Consider the following 20037-nt stretch of genomic DNA (forward strand, 5'->3'; position numbering starts at 1 on the left):
CATGCCTTACATCCTCGATAAAAACTTTTCACTGCTTCTAGCACCTTGCCTCCTACACCATATATTCTTAATACCTTCCACAGAGCATCTTTATCAACTCTTATCACATGCCTTCTCCAGATCCATAAATGCTACATAAAAATCCATTTGCTTTTCTAAGTATTTCTCACATACTTTCTTCAAAGCAAACACCTAATCCACACATCCTCTACCACTTCTGAAACCACACTGTTCTTCCCCAATCTGATGCTCTGTACATGCCTTCACCCTCTCAATCAATTCCCTCCCATATAATTTCCCAGGAATACTCAACAAACTTATACCTTTGTAATTTGAGCACTCACTTTTATCCCCTTTGCCTTTGTACAATGGCACTATGCAAGCGTTCCGCCAATCCTTAGGCACCTCGCCATGAGTCATACATACATTAAATAACCTTACCAACCTGTCAACAATACAGTCACCCCCTTTTAATAAATTCCGCTGCAATACCATCCAAACCCGCTGCCTTGCCAGCTTTCATCTTCCGCAAAGCTTTTACTACCTCCTCTCTGTTTACCAAATCATTCTCCCTAACCCTCTCACTTTGCACACCACCTTGACCAAAACACCCTATATATGCCACTCTGTCATCAGACACATTCAACAAACCTTCAAAATACTCACTCCATCCCCTCACATCACCCTTACTTGTTATCAACTCCCCATTAGCACCCTTCACTGATGTTCCCATTTCTTCCCTTTTCTGATGCACTTTATTTACCTCCTTCCAAAACGTCTTTTTATTCTCCCTAAAATTTAATGATACTCTCTCACCCCACATATATATATATATATATATATATATATATATATATATATATATATATATATATATATATATATATATATATTTTTATTTTTTTTTATCATACTTTGTCGCTGTCTCCCGCGTTAGCGAGGTAGCGCAAGGAAACAGACGAAAGAATGGCCCAACCCACCCACATACACATGTATATACATACACATCCACACACGCACATATACAAACCTATACATCTCAACGTATACATATATATATTTTTTTTTCTTTTTTTTTTTTTTGCTTTGTCGCTGTCTCCCGCGTTTGCGAGGTAGCGCAAGGAAACAGACGAAAGAAATGGCCCAACCCACCCCCATACACATGTATATACATACGTCCACACACGCAAATATACATACCTACACAGCTTTCCATGGTTTACCCCAGATGCTTCACATGCCCTGATTCAATCCACTGACAGCACGTCAACCCCGGTATACCACATCGCTCCAATTCACTCTATTCCTTGCCCTCCTTTCACCCTCCTGCATGTTCAGGCCCCGATCACACAAAATCTTCTTCACTCCATCTTTCCACCTCCAATTTGGTCTCCCTCTTCTCCTCGTTCCCTCCACCTCCGACACATATATCCTCTTGGTCAATCTTTCCTCACTCATTCTCTCCATGTGCCCAAACCATTTCAAAACACCCTCTTCTGCTCTCTCAACCACGCTCTTTTTATTTCCACACATCTCTCTTACCCTTACGTTACTTACTCGATCAAACCACCTCACACCACACATTGTCCTCAAACATCTCATTTCCAGCACATCCATCCTCCTGCGCACCACTCTATCCATAGCCCACGCCTCGCAACCATACAACATTGTTGGAACCACTATTCCTTCAAACATACCCATTTTTGCTTTCCTAGATAATGTTCTCGACTTCCACACATTCTTCAAGGCTCCCAGAATTTTCGCCCCCTCCCCCACCCTATGATCCACTTCCGCTTCCATGGTTCCATCCGCTGCCAGATCCACTCCCAGATATCTAAAACACTTCACTTCCTCCAGTTTTTCTCCATTCAAACTCACCTCCCAATTGACTTGACCCTCAACCCTACTGTACCTATTAACCTTGCTCTTATTCACATTTACTCTTAACTTTCTTCTTTCACACACTTTACCAAACTCAGTCACCAGCTTCTGCAGTTTCTCACATGAATCAGCCACCAGCGCTGTATCATCAGCGAACAACAACTGACTCACTTCCCAAGCTCTCTCATCCCCAACAGACTTCATACTTGCCCCTCTTTCCAAAAGTCTTGCATTCACCTCCCTAACAACCCCATCCATAAACAAATTAAACAACCATGGAGACATCACACACCCCTGCCGCAAACCTACATTCACTGAGAACCAATCACTTTCCTCTCTTCCTACACGTACACATGCCTTACATCCTCGATAAAAACTTTTCACTGCTTCTAACAACTTGCCTCCCACACCATATATTCTTAATACCTTCCACAGAGTATCTCTATCAACTCTATCATATGCCTTCTCCAGATCCATAAATGCTACATACAAATCCATTTGCTTTTCTAAGTATTTCTCACATACTTTCTTCAAAGCAAACACCTGATCCACACATCCTCTACCACTTCTGAAACCACACTGCTCTTCCCCAATCTGATGCTCTGTACATGCCTTCACCCTCTCAATCAATACCCTCCCATATAATTTACCAGGAATACTCAACAAACTTATACCTCTGTAATTTGAGCACTCACTCTTATCCCCTTTGCCTTTGTACAATGGCACTATGCACTCATTCCGCCAATCCTCAGGCACCTCACCATGAGTCATAACCTTACCAACCAGTCAACAATACAGTCACCCCCTTTTTTAATAGATTCCACTGCAATACCATCCAAACCTGCTGCCTTACCGGCTTTCATCTTCCGCAAAGCTTTTACTACCTCTTCTCTGTTTACCAAATCATTTTCCCTAACCCTTTCACTTTGCACACCACCTCGACCAAAACACCCTATATCTGCCACTCTATCATCAAACACATTCAACAAACCTTCAAAATACTCACTCCATCTCCTTCTCACATCACCACTACTTGTTATCACCTCCCCATTTGCGCCCTTCACTGAAGTTCCCATTTGCTCCCTTGTCTTACGCACTTTACTTACCTCCTTCCAGAACATCTTTTTATTCTCCCTAAAATTTAATGATACTCTCTCACCCCAACTGTCATTTGCCCTTTTTTTCACCTCTTGCACCTTTCTCTTGACCTCCTGTCTCTTTCTTTTATACATCTCCCACTCAATTGCATTTTTTCCCTGCAAAAATCATCCAAATGCCTCTCTCTTCTCTTTCACTAATACTCTTACTTCTTCATCCCACCACTCACTACCCTTTCTAATCAACCCATCTCCCACTCTTCTCATGCCACAAGCATCTTTTGCGCAATCCATCACTGATTCCCTAAATACATCCCATTCCTCCCCCACTCCCACTTATATATATATATTTATTTTTTATTTATTTTGCATTGTCGCTGTCTCCCGCGTTAGCAATGTAGCGCAAGGAAACAGACGAAAGAATGGCCCAACCCACCCACACACAAATGTATATACATACACATCCACACACGCAAATATACATACCTATACATCTCAATGTACACATATATATACACACACACAGACATATACATATATACACATGTACATAATTCATACTGTCTGCCTTTATTTATTCCCATCGCCACCTCGCCACACATGGAATAACAACCCCCTCCCCCCCTCGTGTGTGAGGTAGCGCTAGGAAAAGACAACAAAGGCCCCATTTGTTCACACTCAGTCTCTAGCTGTCATGTAATAATGCACCGAAACCACAGCTCCCTTTCCACATCCAGGCCCCACAGAACTTTCCATAGTTTACCCCAGACGCTTCACATGCCTTGGTTCAATCCATTGACAGCACGTTGACCCTGGTATGCCACATTGTTCCAATTCAATCTATTCCTTGCATGCCTTTCACCCTCCTGCATGTTTAGGCCCAGATCACTCATAATCTTTTTCACTCCATCTTTCCACCTCCAATTGGGTCTCCCACTTCTCCTCGTTCCCTCCACCTCTTACACATATATCCTCTTGGTCAATCTTTCCTCACTCATTCTCTCCATGTGACCAAACCATTTCCAAACACCCTCTTCTGCTCTCTCAACCACACTCTTTTTATTACCACACATCTGTCTTACCCTGTTATTACTTACTCGATCAAACCACCTCACACCACATATTATCCTCAAACATCTCATTTACAGCACATCCACCCTCCTCCGCACAACTTTATCTATAGCCCACGCCTCGCAACCATATAACATTGTTGGAATCATTATTCCTTCAAACATACCCATTTTTGCTTTCGGAGATAATGTTCTCGACTTCCACACATTCTTCAATGCTCCCAGAACTTTCGCCCCCTCCCCCACCCTATGATTCACTTCCGCTTCCATGGTTCCATCCGCTGCCAGATCCACTCCCAGATATGTAAAACACTTTACTTCCTCCAGTTTTTCTCCATTCAAACTTACCTCCCAATTGACTCGACCCTCAACCCTACTGTACCTAATAACCTTGCTCTTATTCACATTTACTCTTAACTTTCTTCTTTCACACACTTTACCAAACTCAATCACCAGCTTCTGCAGTTTCTCACATGAATCAGCCACCAGCGCTGTATCATCAGCGAACAACAACTGACTCACTTCCCAAGCTCTCTCATCCCCGACAGACTGCATACTTGCCCCTCTTTCCAAAACTCTTGCATTCACCTCCCTAACTACCCCATCCATAAACAAATTAAACAACCATGGAGACATCACACACCCCTGCCGCAAACCTACATTCACTGAGAACCAATCACTTTCCTCTCTTCCTACACGTACACATGCCTTACATCCTCAATAAAAACTTTTCACTGCTTGTAACAACTTGCCTCCCACACCATATACTCTTAGTACCTTCCACAGAGCATATATATATATATATATATTTTTTTTTTTTCTTTTTTGCTTTGTCGCTGTCTCCCGCGTTTGCGAGGTAGCGCAAGGAAACAGACGAAAGAAATGGCCCAACCCACCCCCATACACATGTATATACATACGTCCACACACGCAAACATACATACCTACACAGCTTTCCATGGTTTACCCCAGATGCTTCACATGCCCTGATTCAATCCACTGACAGCACGTCAACCCCGGTATACCACATCGATCCAATTCACTCTATTCCTTGGCCTCCTTTCACCCTCCTGCATGTTCAGGCCCCGATCACACAAAATCTTTTTCACTCCATCTTTCCACCTCCAATTTGGTCTCCCACTTCTCCTCGTTCCCTCCACCTCCGACACATATATTCTCTTGGTCAATCTTTCCTCACTCATTCTCTCCATGTGCCCAAACCATTTCAAAACACCCTCTTCTGCTCTCTCAACCACGCTCATTTTATTTCCACACATCTCTCTTACCTTTACGTTACTTACTTGATCAAACCACCTCACACCACACATTGTCCTCAAACATCTCATTTCCAGCACATCCATCCTCCTGCGCACAACTCTATCCATAGCCCACATCTTGCAACCATACAACATTGTTGGAACCACTATTCCTTCAAACATACCCATTTTTGCTTTCCGAGATAATGTTCTCGACTTCCACACATTCTTCAAGGCTCCCAGAATTTTCGCCCCCTCCCCCACCCTATGATCCACTTCCGCTTCCATGGTTCCATCCGCTGCCAGATCCACTCCCAGATATCTAAAACACTTTACTTCCTCCTGTTTTTCTCCATTCAAACTTACCTCCCGATTGACTTGACCCTCAACCCTACTGTACCTAATAACCTTGCTCTTATCCACATTTACTCTTAACTCTCTTCTTTCACACACTTTACCAAACTCAGTCACCAGCTTCTGCAGTTTCTCACATGAATCAGCCACCAGCTCTGTATCATCAGCGAACAACAACTGACTCACTTCCCAAGCTCTCTCATCCCCAACAGACTTCATACTTGCCCCTCTTTCCAAAACTCTTGCATTCACCTCCCTAACAACCCCATCCATAAACAAATTAAACAACCGCGGAGACATCACACACCCCTGCTGCAAACCTACATTCACTGAGAACCAATCACTTTCCTCTCTTCCTACACGAACACATGCCTTACATCCTCGATAAAAACTTTTCACTGCTTCTAACAACTTGCCTCCCACACCATATATTCTTAATACCCTTCCACAGAGCATCTCTATCAACTCTATCATATGCCTTCTCCAGATCCATAAATGCTACATACAAATCCATTTGCTTTTCTAAGTATTTGTCACATACATTCTTCAAAGCATATATATATATATATATATGTAGGAAGAGAGGAAAGTGATTGGTTCTCAGTGAATGTAGGTTTCTGGCAGGGGTGTGTGATGTCTCCATGGTTGTTTAATTTGTTTATAGATGGGGTTGTTAGGGAGGTGAATGCAAGAGTTTTGGAAAGAGGGGCAAGTATGAAGTCTGTTGGGGATGAGAGAGCTTGGGAAGTGAGTCAGTTGTTGTTTGCTGATGATACAGCGCTGGTGGCTGATTCATGTGAGAAACTGCAGAAGCTGGTGACTGAGTTTGGTAAAGTGTGTGGAAGAAGAAAGTTAAGAGTAAATGTGAATAAGAGCAAGGTTATTAGGTACAGTAGGGTTGAGGGTCAAGTCAATTGGGAGGTGAGTTTGAATGGAGAAAAACTGGAGGAAGTGAAGTGTTTTAGATATCTGGGAGTGGATCTGGCAGCGGATAGAACCATGGAAGCGGAAGTGGATCATAGGGTGGGGGAGGGGGCGAAAATTCTGGGAGCCTTGAAGAATGTGTGGAAGTCGAGAACATTATCTCGGAAAGCAAAAATGGGTATGTTTGAAGGAATAGTGGTTCCAACAATGTTGTATGGTTGCGAGGCGTGGGCTATGGATAGAGTTGTGCGCAGGAGGATGGATGTGCTGGAAATGAGATGTTTGAGGACAATGTGTGGTGTGAGGTGGTTTGATCGAGTAAGTAACGTAAGGGTAAGAGAGATGTGTGGAAATAAAAAGAGTGTGGTTGAGAGAGCAGAAGAGGGTGTTTTGAAATGGTTTGGGCACATGGAGAGAATGAGTGAGGAAAGATTGACCAAGAGGATATATGTGTCGGAGGTGGAGGGAACGAGGAGAAGAGGGAGACGAAATTGGAGGTGGAAAGATGGAGTGAAAAAGATTTTGTGTGATCGGGGCCTGAACATGCAGGAGAGTGAAAGGTGGGCAAGGAATAGAGTGAATTGGAGCGATGTGGTATACCGGGGTTGACGTGCTGTCAGTGGATTGAATCAAGGCATGTGAAGCGTCTGGGGTAAACCATGGAAAGCTGTGTAGGTATGTATATTTGCGTGTGTGGACGTATGTATATACATGTGTATGGGGGTGGGTTGGGCCATGATGGATTGCGCAAAAGATGCTTGTGGCATGAGAAGAGTGGGAGGTGGGTTGATTCGAAAGGGTAGTGAGTGGTGGGATGAAGAAGTAAGAGTATTAGTGAAAGAGAAGAGAGAGGCATTTGGACTATTTTTGCAGGGAAAAAATGAAATTGAGTGGGAGTCGTATAAAAGAAAGAGACAGGAGGTCAAGAGAAAGGTGCAAGAGGTGAAAAAAAAGGGCAAATGAGAGTTGGGGTGAGAGAGTATCATTAAATTTTAGGGAGAATAAAAAGATGTTCTGGAAGGAGGTAAATAAAGTGCGTAAGACAAGGGAGCAAATGGGAACTTCAGTGAAGGGCGCAAATGGGGAGGTGATAACAAGTAGTGGTGATGTGAGAAGGAGATGGAGTGAGTATTTTGAAGGTTTGTTGAATGTGTTTGATGATAGAGTGGCAGATATAGGGTGTTTTGGTCGAGGTGGTGTGCAAAGTGCGAGGGTTAGGGAAAATGAGTTGGTAAACAGAGAAGAGGTAGTAAAAGCTTTGCGGAAGATGAAAGCCGGCAAGGCAGCAGGTTTGGATGGTATTGCAGTGGAATTTATTAAAAAAGGGGGTGACTGTATTGTTGACTGGTTGGTAAGGTTATTTAATGTATGTATGACTCATGGTGAGGTGCCTGAGGATTGGCGGAATGCGTGCATAGTGCCATTGTACAAAGGCAAAGGGGATAAGAGTGAGTGCTCAAATTACAGAGGTATAAGTTTGTTGAGTATTCCTGGTAAATTATATGGGAGGGTATTGATTGAGAGGGTGAAGGCATGTACAGAGCATCAGATTGGGGAAGAGCAGTGTGGTTTCAGAAGTGGTAGAGGATGTGTCGATCAGGTGTTTGCTTTGAAAAATGTATGTGAGAAATACTTAGAAAAGCAAATGGATTTGTATGTAGGATTTATGGATCTGGAGAAGGCATATGATAGAGTTGATAGAGATGCTCTGTGGAAGGTATTAAGAATATATGGTGTGGGAGGCAAGTTGTTAGAAGCAGTGAAAAGTTTTTATCGAGGATGTAAGGCATGTGTACGTGTAGGAAGAGAGGAAAGTGATTGGTTCTCAGTGAATGTAGGCTTGCGGCAGGGGTGTGTGATGTTTCCATGGTTGTTTAATTTGTTTATGGATGGGGTTGTTAGGGAGGTGAATGCAAGAGTTTTGGAAAGAGGGGCAAGTATGAAGTCTGTTGGGGATGAGAGAGCTTGGGAAGTGAGTCAGTTGTTGTTCGCTGATGATACAGCGCTGGTGGCTGATTCATGTGAGAAACTGCAGAAGCTGGTGACTGAGTTTGGTAAAGTGTGTGAAAGAAGAAAGTTAAGAGTAAATATGAATAAGAGCAAGGTTATTAGGTACAGTAGGGTTGAGGGTCAATTCAATTGGGAGGTGAGTTTGAATGGAGAAAAACATGGAGGAAGCGAAGTGTTTTAGATATCTGGGAGTGGATGTGGCAGCGGATGGAACCATGGACGCAGAAGTGGATCATAGGGTGGGGGAGGGGGCGAAAATTCTGGGAGCCTTGAAGAATGTGTGGAAGTCGAGAACATTATCTCCGAAAGCAAAAATGGGTATGTTTGAAGGAATAGTGGTTCCAACAATGTTGTATGGTTGCGAGGCGTGGACTATGGATAGAGTTGTGCGCAGGAGGATGGATGTGCTGGAAATGAGATGTTTGAGGACAATGTGTGGTGTGAGGTGGTTTGATCGAGTAAGTAACGTAAGGGTAAGAGAGATGTGTGGAAATAAAAAGAGCGTGGTTGAGAGAGCAGAAGAGGGTGTTTGGAAATGGTTTGGTCACATGGAGAGAATGAGTGAGGAAAGATTGACCAAGAGGATATATGTGTCGGAGGTGGAGGGAACGAGGAGAAGAGGGAGACCAAATTGGAGGTGGAAAGATGGAGTGAAAAAGATTTTGTGTGATCGGGGCCTGAACATGCAGGAGGGTGAAAGGAGGGCAAAGAATAGAGTGAATTGGAGCGATGTGGTATACCGGGGTTGACGTGCTGTCAGTGGATTGAATCAAGGCATGTGTATGGGGGTGGGTTGGGCCATTTCTTTCGTCTGTTTCCTTGCGCTACCTCGCAAACGCGGGAGACAGCGACAAAGCAAAAAAATATATATATATATATATATATATATATATATATATATATATATATATATATATATATATATATATTCCTATGAGTCCATGGGGAAAATGAAACACAATAAGTTCCCAAGTGCACTTTCGTGTAATAATCACATCATCAGGGGAGACACAAGAGAGAAATATAGCAGTCAGTTGATATATATTTATATTTGTGTGTGTGTGTGTGTACTTCACTTTTGTATATCCCACACATGCATCTCATGCACATTTTGCACAGTTCCAAATCTTCTACATGTTCTATACTTTTTCTTCCATGTCTTGCACTTCCGTTTCAGATGTCCTACTTAGAGGTATTCTATATGACCCACACACACACCTTTCGTCACCCACATTCACACACCTTTCATCTCATGACCCCATATTCACACATCACTCACTTCTCAGACCTCCATGTACTCAATACCTTTTGAACTCAATCTCTGCAGATCCTGAAATCTATTGAGCTGCCAGCAGTCAACCACAGTGCATGCCAGAAAGCTATGCGGGGAACACGCCTGGGCTCAGGCTTCAGATTGCACAGCAGCTTCATGTGCGCTGGCGGTGAGGCAGGCAGTGATGTCTGCACGGGTGATGGTGGCTCGCCTCTCGTCTGCCCCATGACCTCAGACCCAGAACGCTACGTCCAGGTAAGTGCTTTGCCTTTACTCCTTCTCATGGGAGGTCTATATTGTTAGTTCACGGCTGAGATTCAAAATTAGGCTGTCATTGCAAAAAAGGGCTGTACCAGGTAGAAACCTGGCAATTTTAAGGACAACGAAAACAAAAAGCATCAGTTTTCAACACCCAGTGTTGTCTGTGGTCTTAGTTTTATTTATCTAATTTTGATTATTTTTTTATTTTTATTTCCATTTTTGTTACTTTTACAGAGATATGAACATTTATTGTTGAAAAATTTTCTGTTTTCTTTTTGTCGGAATTTTTCATGTGTTTATGGAAACATCTGTTCATATTCTTAGTATAAATTATATTTAATGCCCAACTTTAACTAAGAAGCAGCACTGTAGTTCAACATTTATGGAGACTTTTCTGTACCCACCCTCTTGAGGGAGTTCCCAAAGGGAACAGGCATCAGAGATAAAGATATGTGGATGATAGAACCTCAGCCGAATGGTGTGCATGTATATTTAACCCAATAGGCCAGTTAATCCCATATGTACATAATAACCCAGGGTCTTCTCCAACAGGCAGGGATTGTAGCTTGGGGAATTGGATGTGGCCAGGCGGGCTTACCTGGAGTGTATGCTGCCGTCAGTGAGGCTGTAGAATGGGTACAACATGAACTCTTGTCAAACTTCGGCTTTGACATCCGGCTTGGGAATTCTAGGAGATGAGCTGGAGCTGTTGATGACCAAACCAGGCACCCACTACCATTACTAGTGTGCTGCAACTGATATTTTACACACAATCTAGGTTACACAGGCAAGAGACTTTGGTGCATCATTTTGTTCGGAGCAAAAGTCGTACGAAAACTTTAGTGAGCATTGTCAGTTTTTTAACTGTTTCAACAATTACATTTTATCAGGGAAATGTATTCCTCTGGAAAAGAATATCTACACCAATGACAATTTTGTTAGAGAATAAAAGATGATAGGGATTCACATGACATCAGTCATGATCAGGTGATTAGATATTTCAACTGCAAAATTTCAGAATAAGATGGAATGTGATAATGTTCCGTCACTCATTTTCATATAATTTTTATATTTTTATTAGAGAGCTTTTAACTAACAATTGTGAAGGAATCATGTAGTTTTAATTTCTAAGACAAGATTGACTGTGATTCAAAGTACTTGAAATGGAGCTTAATCCTAAGCTCAGTATTAATTTTCTTATTAAGTAGCTTAAGGAGGAAGTGAGTGGGGGTTAGACCATCCTGATCTCAACTGGTCAGAGAGGTTGAAAGTTAAGGGAGAGACCAGGTGATGAGTTGTATGAAAATTATTACTGTATGGATCAGTATGGATAAAGCATCCCCTTGTTTTCAGATTTTACACCCTGGGGATCTGCTTGTTACACAGAAATGAAGATTTGCCATTAGCTTACCCATTAGATAATCCTTATGCACATAATATAAGGACAAGGTTGATACGACATTACCTTACCCGTTAGATACTCCTTATGCACATAATATAAGGACAAGGTTGGTAAGATCACCCAAATTCCTGTGAGAGGATGTCAACATTATTTTGCATGTTAGATTATAAGTGTAGTAGGTAATGAAATTTTATTTGTGGAAGCCTGTATTTCATTTTTGGAATAAACAAAGTTAAGACCCCATAGTTCAGTGTAAGATTCTAGTTGAAATTTGAATTAACTGATTGTGTTTCATCAACTTTTTCTGGGAGAAATATGGAATTTTTCTTGTGGCTTTCATTGGAAACTGATCAGGATCACTTTGAATGATTTATTTTAGTGGACTGTTGTAAGTGGAGATCACATTGCTTTATGATGGTATAAACGCCAAGCTCATTTAAGACACTGAAGGCTAAGAAGCGGCACTGGAGTTCACTAATTATGGAGAGACTATTGCCGTGGCTACTCCTTTGAGGGCATTCCAATTGGAATGGGTGTCTGAGATATAGATAGATAGCTCATTTGGTTGTCTTTTTCTAGAGTGCCGGTCTTCTTGGCAGCAAAACCTGCTGTATCTGCAGATAATCTAAAGTAAGCCAAAGAGACTGTTTCTGGTATCCATAATGAATGACATCCAGATATTGAAGCTACCAGTCTTTGGCAAATGATTGGATGATACACTTGCAAGATATCCTATATATGGTAGATGTAACACCTGTTATAGATGTTCCGTCTGCAGTGGATGTTTCACTTTTTACAGATATCTATTGAATCATCAGTAGAACTCATTTTATTTTATTATATTTAGTCGCTGTCTCCCACGTTAGTGAGGAGGCACTGGTAAATCCTCACAGCCATTCATCCCCCTACTGAACCACCTTAGCACTGTACTCGAACTTACTGAAACAAAAGTAAAATGACTAACAATACCCATTATGAACCATCTGTAAGTCTTTATAGTAAGCTCCTATAACCATTCTAAACAATAAGCATTATACCTGCACTGAATCACCAGTCAAACCTTGTACCTTCTGTACCCATACTTTCACCAGGTATCATACCCTTACTGAACCACTTAGAAAACCTATATCAGGTTGTTTGTATCTCTGACTACCATCCACATTTTAACAGCCATAAGAATGTGTTGTAATTCTTGTGGAACTGCATTCTTTTGTTTAGAGCATCCTAGCATTTTGGTGTTTCTGCACATAACTGAGAGCAGCTCCAGTTACAGACAGGCCTGCAGTAAATCTCAGAACTTCAGTATGTTTCATAATACAGGTTTGCATGTATTCTTAACCCAACATACATGCATTTTGCACAACACTTCTTTGTGGACCTAGAAAAATGACGTATGCTCTTTATCACTTAGTCTGTCTTGCATTAATGTACTTAGGAATAATGTGATGTATATTTATGGTTATACATTTGTTTCACTGATGAAGGAATGAAAGTGCATTAAATTGTACTAGAGTTATATAAATAGAACTCTTAAATCTTCAGACACTGTCAAAACTGAAATTAGTTCTTTTTATCATATATTTTAGTCATGTTTTTAACACAGAAAATTACAAACTCTTGAATATGTTATTCTGTTTCATTGTTCAGCTGATGTAATTTCATCCAATGTTAGGTCAGTAGTGAACCTAAATAAAGGGGACTATTCAGCAGTTAGAATTTTTATTTGTCCTTTCAACAGGAGTAGCTTTGTTCTTGACTTTGATTATTCTCCCTTTCTGTTACAGCTCAGCAACTGTATCTGTTACCACACTACTCTTGGTCTATTACTGCTATACCCCTGCCATACTTTTAGTACCTTTCCAATGATCCCATATATATACCCATGATACCTTCCTTAAGGCATCTCTGTTAACTCTATTTCTTACTTTTTTATTAATTTATATTTTTATTATACTTTGTCGCTCTCTCCCACGTTAGTGAGGTAGTGTAAGGAAACAGACGAAAGAATGGCCCAACCCACCCACATACACATGATATACATACATATACATCTCAATGTATATATATATATATATATTATTCCCTGGGGATAGGGGAGAAAGAATACTTCCCACGTATTCCCTGCGTGTCGTAGAAGGCGACTAAAGGGGAAGGGAGCGGGGGGCTGGAAATCCTCCCCTCTCTTTTTTTTTTTTTTTTTTTTTTTTCTCCAAAGGAAGGAACAGAGAAGGGGGCTGGATGAGGATGTTTCCTCGGCGAATAGTATGAAAAAGAAGAAAAGATATATATATATATATATGCCCAGTCCTCTGTTCTTAACGCTACCTCGCTGACGCGGGAAATGGCGAATAGTATGAAAAAGAAGAAAAGATATATATATATATATATATATATATATATATATATATATATATATATATATATATATATATATATACAGACGAATGGATTTGTATGTAGCATTTATGGATCTGGAGAAGGCATATGATAGAATTGATAGAGATGCTCTGCAGAAGGTATTAAGAATATATGGTGTGGGAGGCAAGTTGTTAGAAGCAGTGAAAAGTTTTTATCGAGGATGTAAGGCATGTGTACGTGTAGGAAGAGAGGAAAGTGATTGGTTCTCAGTGAATGTAGGTTTGCGGAAGGGGTGTGTGATGTCTCCATGGTTGTTTAATTTGTTTATGGATGGGGTTGTTAGGGAGGTGAATGCAAGAGTTTTGGAAAGAGGGGCAAGTATGAAGTCTGTTGGGGATGAGAGAGCTTGGGAAGTGAGTCAGTTGTTGTTCACTGATGATACAGCGCTGGTGGCTGATTCATGTGAGAAACTGCTGAAGCTGGTGACTGAGTTTGGTAAAGTGTGTGAAAGAAGAAAGTTGAGAGTAAATGTGAATAAGAGCAAGGTTATTAGGTACAGTAGGGTTGAGGGTCAAGTCAATTGGGAGGTAAGTTTGAATGGAGAAAAACTGGAGGAAGTAAAGTGTTTTAGATATCTGGGAGTGGATCTAGCAGCGGATGGAACCATGGAAGCGGAAGTGGATCATAGGGTGGGGGAGGGGGCGAAAATCCTGGGAGCCTTGAAGAATGTGTGGAAGTCGAGAACATTATCTCGGAAAGCAAAAATGTGTATGTTTGAAGGAATAGTGGTTCCAAGAATGTTATGTGGTTGCCATCAAGAATTTTTTTTTTTACAGTTTGCTGCTTCCCTTATTGACAAGCTAACACCAGGAAGAGACGAAAAGTGGCTTCATTTAATCATGTCTACTACCTAGTTGTCATATGAAATGCATTGCAAGAAAGATATGAAAAGGATATTTATGAGAGCATCTTGAGATAACAGGTACTGAGTAAGGGGAAAAGCTTAAGACAGAGGATGCGTAAACCAAAATAACGAAATGCATTGAAACGCTGTTGCTTATATCTGTTGGTCATCATCCCCAGACCATACAATGTAAAAGTTGAGGATATGTGCAGCAATGAGTATGAGGGGTTTTAAAGACAAAGGGATGAATGAAATCACATGTCTTATGAGTAGTTTAATGTGCACAACTGCACAAGATTTATACAACTAAATCTGTACACATAAGCTGCACCACTGTTAACATAAACCTAAACTAACTGGATTTTGTCGGTCAAAGAAGTAATTATACAATTATAAATGTGTAAAAATTTATGTTGAATATGGGAGGAGTATATTGTCGAGGTAATCAAAATAAATGAATTTATTCCTAAACTGTACATTAATTCCCTATATTTTAATTTAAGCAAATGCTTAAATTAATTATTTGTAGCATGAGGTACTAATAATAATGTACTGTACTTTTCTATTCTATAAAACTATCCACTGGTATTACAATCATTCCCTTACTAATTAACAAGAAATGATGAATTAGCTGAAACTCGCCGATAATCGGCAAGGGACAAATACAAGGAACCCCTTGCATTATCAAAACTTGATTTTAAGTAAAAATGTAAAAAAATACACTAACTGTGAATGTTTTATAATGTTTTATCAGTAAAAGTGTCATTTAAATATGTTTACTGATAACACTTACACTACATTAGAAAACTCTAGAACATTCATATCACATTTACAACATGATTCTCTCCTTAACAGTACAAGTTACTCCACCAGAGTTACCATGTTATATTGCATATTAATCATCAAAGGTAACAAAGCCTTGCAGAACTGTACAAATCACTCATGACTATCAAACTTTTTATTTTCCAGAAATAACTTTTAGTAAAGGGAGTGTTTCAAGTAGAGCATCTGCAGGACAAATGCTGGATTGCACAGCCTTAACTCTGATGGCTAACTGACCCCTGTAAGAAGTTTCACAACATGGGCATCTGAAGTTTAGAGGTACAATTAACCTATGTACGGTATTTATCTAAATGTTATCTGCCAATGAGTTTCTAATAATCCCCATTCCCTTAACAAGAAGAGGATTCAAACATTATTGAATATTTTTTGAACACTGCAACAGTGGTCCCATTGTACAATTTCTATTTGTGCTAGTGTACAATAATGGCACAATTAAGTACAGCACTTTTGCTTCAAAAGGCACAACCAAGTTATTCACAGAGCACTTAGATATACTCTGTGTAATTATTTATTCTTGGGGTGATTATAAATACCTATAAATAGATAAAGATAACTGACTAAAGCACAAGTTAGTATTAAGCCATAACTTGGTTATTACAACAGTATTACAAAAAAAGACAGTATGAGAAGAAAATATTTTAAAAGAGTTGTGAGGCTGGTGTATAGTATATTACAATGAAGCCCTTACTAGTAACCATTGTAACAAATATGTTGAACACGAGTAAATTACTGACCCGCACTGTTGCCTTTCTTCCACCAGAGTTGGAAGTTTTATTCAAAAGACTAATCAAAATTTATATTTTTGCATGCTCAGGTCCACAATGAACAATGGTACAGTGATGGTTCATTCTTTGCTATTATTTACATATGTAATATTGAGGGAAGCATTTTTACACAGTTGCTGGTTCTCAGCAAACAACAGAGGATATTATAGAAACAAACTTCTCTAAAATGAGAAATAATGGACATGTAAACTGGGAGAGAAGACAAATGAGGACAAAATCGTAGATGATAAACTGGGTCTAGTTGTGAGTGTGGACTAAGGTTCCTCCGCATGCGTGGCACCATTCCCACTTCCCTTGATACCATTCATTTCCATGTCATACGTCTGAAAAAGAAAATAAATTCAAAATTTATTTTATAGCATGGCTGGTATTTGCTCTGTGATGACCATTACTTCATAATTCCAATTACAGCAGTACATCTTAACAGTATGACCCTGTTGTATGTTGGAAAAGGATGTCATTTATGTCTATTCTGAGTGCTACTAGTCACACATAGCACTGGAATAAATAAACTCATAAATGTTTTATCCCTGGGGATAGGGGAGAAAGAACACTTCCCATGTATTCCCTGCGTGTCGTAGAAGGCAACTAAAAGGGGAGGGAGCAGGGATTGGAAATCCTCCCCTCCCATTTATAATTTTCCAAAAGAAGGAATGGAGAGGATATACCCTCTAAGGCTCACTCCTCTGTTCTTGACGCTACCTCACTAATGTGGGATAAGGCAAATATGTATGAAAAAATGTTTCTTACACTTATGTTGATATATATGATGTTCATATATTTGAATTTAACAATGACTATAGGGTCTACCCAGCTGCAACTGTAATAAAACAGGGAAAATTCATTCTAGTACATCTGAACTGTCCATCAGTAGCATAATTTATCACACTTAAGTGACAACAATTATATTCTCTTGCTCATATCAGTTGCACACTACGGAAATATACACAAACCATTGTAAACAATCGGTGAATTACTGAATATCCATGGCAAGGTGATGTAAACTGAATATCTCAACAGCACATAACAGATTTTCTGAATATGGCAGGGCAGCTAGAGAGTGGAAGAAAAGTGGCAGGAATAAACATTTACTGCAATCATATACTTAACTGAAATGGTGTGACTGTGTATTTCACCTAATACCAGGATAACACTATTAATTTGCTAGTACTGTTCACCCAGCTGCATGCACTATAGATGTACTCACTTCCATTCACTTCGTACTTTTTGTAAATCAATGCATGCTTAACAGTGTACAGTTGCACAACCAGGCACTCAATGATGAATCACCCATCTATCTATTCATCTATCACACTTAACTCTATCTTAACTCCACAGAAGGGAATGGTTAAGGCTTATATTGTACAGCCCTTAAAATTCACTCATATACAGTATATCCTTAAACTGCATCCAATGCGTTCAAGTAAAACACAAACTACTCATTGATCGGAATTCTTCTTACTATTTCACTTTATAAACTACATTTATTCATCAAGTGAGACTAATGTTATAATTCAAGCCACCTCTATACACTGCCTGCATCCTGTCTGTAGTCCTTCCTCTGTCATCTTCATTCAAAATAGCCCTAACAAATTATCTCATTGCATCTATCCATTTTTCATGCAGTCTTCTTGTGTTTGTACATACAACAGTACTAGTACACATTTTTTTCCTATTTTTTGTCAAAGGTTCAAGATGACCTTACCATCCAGTAAGTCATCATTGGACTTTTCTCAAAATTTTACACCGTATATAATCTCACTTCTTCACTCTATCCATCCCTCTAATGGTAAACTTTACTCGAAAATTACACATCACTGCTCATACCTTTTTATCTAACCTTATGAAAGCTCAATTTTTTTATTATTATACCTAATCGCCATCATCCATTCCCATTGCCACCCCATGACACGTGAAATAGCATCCCCCCCCCAGCGAGGTATTGCTAGGAAAAGACAAAAAAGGCCACATTCGTTCACACTCAATCTCTAGCTGTCATGCGTAATGCAGCAAAACCACAGCTCCCTTTCCACTTCCAAGCCCCACAAAACTTTCATTGGTTTACTCTATTCCTTGCATGCCTTTTACCCTCCGGTATGTTCAGGCCCTGATCGCTCAAAATCTTTTTCACTCCATCCTTCCACCTCCAATTTGGTCTCCTGCTTCTCCTTCTTCCTTCTACCTCTGACACATATATCCTCTTTGTCAATCTTTCCTCACTCATTCTCTCCATGTGACAAAATCATTTCAACACACCCTCCTGTGCTCTCTCAACCACACTTATAAATTTATTATCACACATCTCTTACCCTTTCATTACTTACTCGCTCAAACCACTCACACCACATATTGCCCTCAAACACCTCATTTCTAACACATCTACCCTCCTCAGCACAACCCTGTCTATAATAACTCATGCCTTACAACCATGTATCATTGTTGGAACCACTATTCCTCCACTATTCCTTCAAACATACCCATTTTACTATCCGAGATAACGTTCTCACCTTCCACACATTCTTCAACGCTCCAAGGACTTTCGCCCCTCCCCCACCCTGTGACTCACTTCCGCTTCCCTTCCATCCACTGCTAAATCCACTCCCAGATATCTAAATCACTTCACTTCCTCCAGTAAAATTTTCTCCATTCAAACTTACCTCCCACTTTCCTTGTTCCACAACCCTACTGAACCTAATAACCTTGCTCTATCATTCAAACTTACCTCCCACTTTACTTGTTCCACAACCCTACTGAATCTAATAACCTAGCTATTATTCACATTTACTCTCATCTAATAACCTTGCTATTATTCACATTTACTCTCAGCTTTCTTCTTTCACACACTTTACCAAACTCAGTCACCAGCTTCTGCAGTTTCTCACCCAAATCAGCCACCAGTGCTGTACCATCAGCGAACAGCAACTGGCTCACTTCCAAGGCCCTCTCATCCACAACAGACTGCTTACTTGTCCCTCTCTCCAAAACTCTTGTATTCACCTCCCTAACAACCCCATCCATAAACAAATTAAACGATCATGGAGACATCATGCACCCCTGCCACAAACCGACATTCACTGGGAACCAATCACTCTCCTCTCTTCCTACTTGTACACAAGCCTTACATCCTCGATAAAAACTTTGCTCCTAGCAATTTACCTTCCACATCACATACTCGTAAAACCTTACGCAGAGCATCTCTATCAACTCTATCATATGCCTTCTCCAGATCCATAAATGCTACGTACAAATCCATTTATATGTCTAAGCATTTCTCACATACATTCTTCAAAGCAAACACCTGATCCACACATCCTCTACCACTTCTGAAACCACACTGCTCTTCACCAATCTGATGCTCCATACATGCCTTCACCCTCTCAATCAATATCCTCCCGTATAATTTCCTAAGAATACTCAACATATACATACCTCTGTAATCTGAACACTCACCTTCATCCCCTTTGCCTTTGTACAATGGCACTATGCACGCATTCCACCAATCCTCAGGCACTTCACCATGAACCACACATACATTGAATATCCTCACCAACCAGTCAACTACACAGTCACCCCTTTTTAAATAAATTCCTCTTGAATACCATCCAAACCCACCACCTTG

The 20037-nt window shown here is 40.4% G+C and overlaps 2 protein-coding genes across 13 annotated transcripts in view; one reads left to right on the forward strand and one right to left on the reverse strand.

The window, feature by feature from the left end:
- The window catches only part of LOC139751458 (phenoloxidase-activating factor 2-like), a 53230-nt gene extending 39993 nt beyond the window's left edge, over positions 1-13237 (forward strand). For all 3 annotated transcript variants that reach the window (XM_071666883.1, XM_071666884.1, XM_071666885.1), the window contains exons 6-7: positions 9920-10120; positions 10679-13237. In XM_071666883.1, the coding sequence (XP_071522984.1) occupies positions 9920-10120; positions 10679-10825 (348 nt within the window). In that variant the 3' untranslated portion in view covers positions 10826-13237. The remainder of the gene's footprint in view (positions 1-9919; positions 10121-10678) is intronic.
- A 1814-nt stretch (positions 13238-15051) lies between these two features.
- The window catches only part of sas (stranded at second), a 286431-nt gene continuing 281445 nt past the window's right edge, over positions 15052-20037 (reverse strand). For 9 of the 10 annotated variants that reach the window (XM_071666878.1, XM_071666882.1, XM_071666881.1 and 6 more), the window contains one exon: positions 15052-16741. In XM_071666878.1, the coding sequence (XP_071522979.1) occupies positions 16673-16741 (69 nt within the window). In that variant the 3' untranslated portion in view covers positions 15052-16672. The remainder of the gene's footprint in view (positions 16742-20037) is intronic. The other variant, XM_071666874.1, reaches the window with a different exon arrangement.

The sequence above is a fragment of the Panulirus ornatus genome, chromosome 11, assembly GCF_036320965.1.
Source record: "Panulirus ornatus isolate Po-2019 chromosome 11, ASM3632096v1, whole genome shotgun sequence".
Taxonomy (NCBI): Eukaryota; Metazoa; Arthropoda; class Malacostraca; order Decapoda; family Palinuridae; genus Panulirus; species Panulirus ornatus.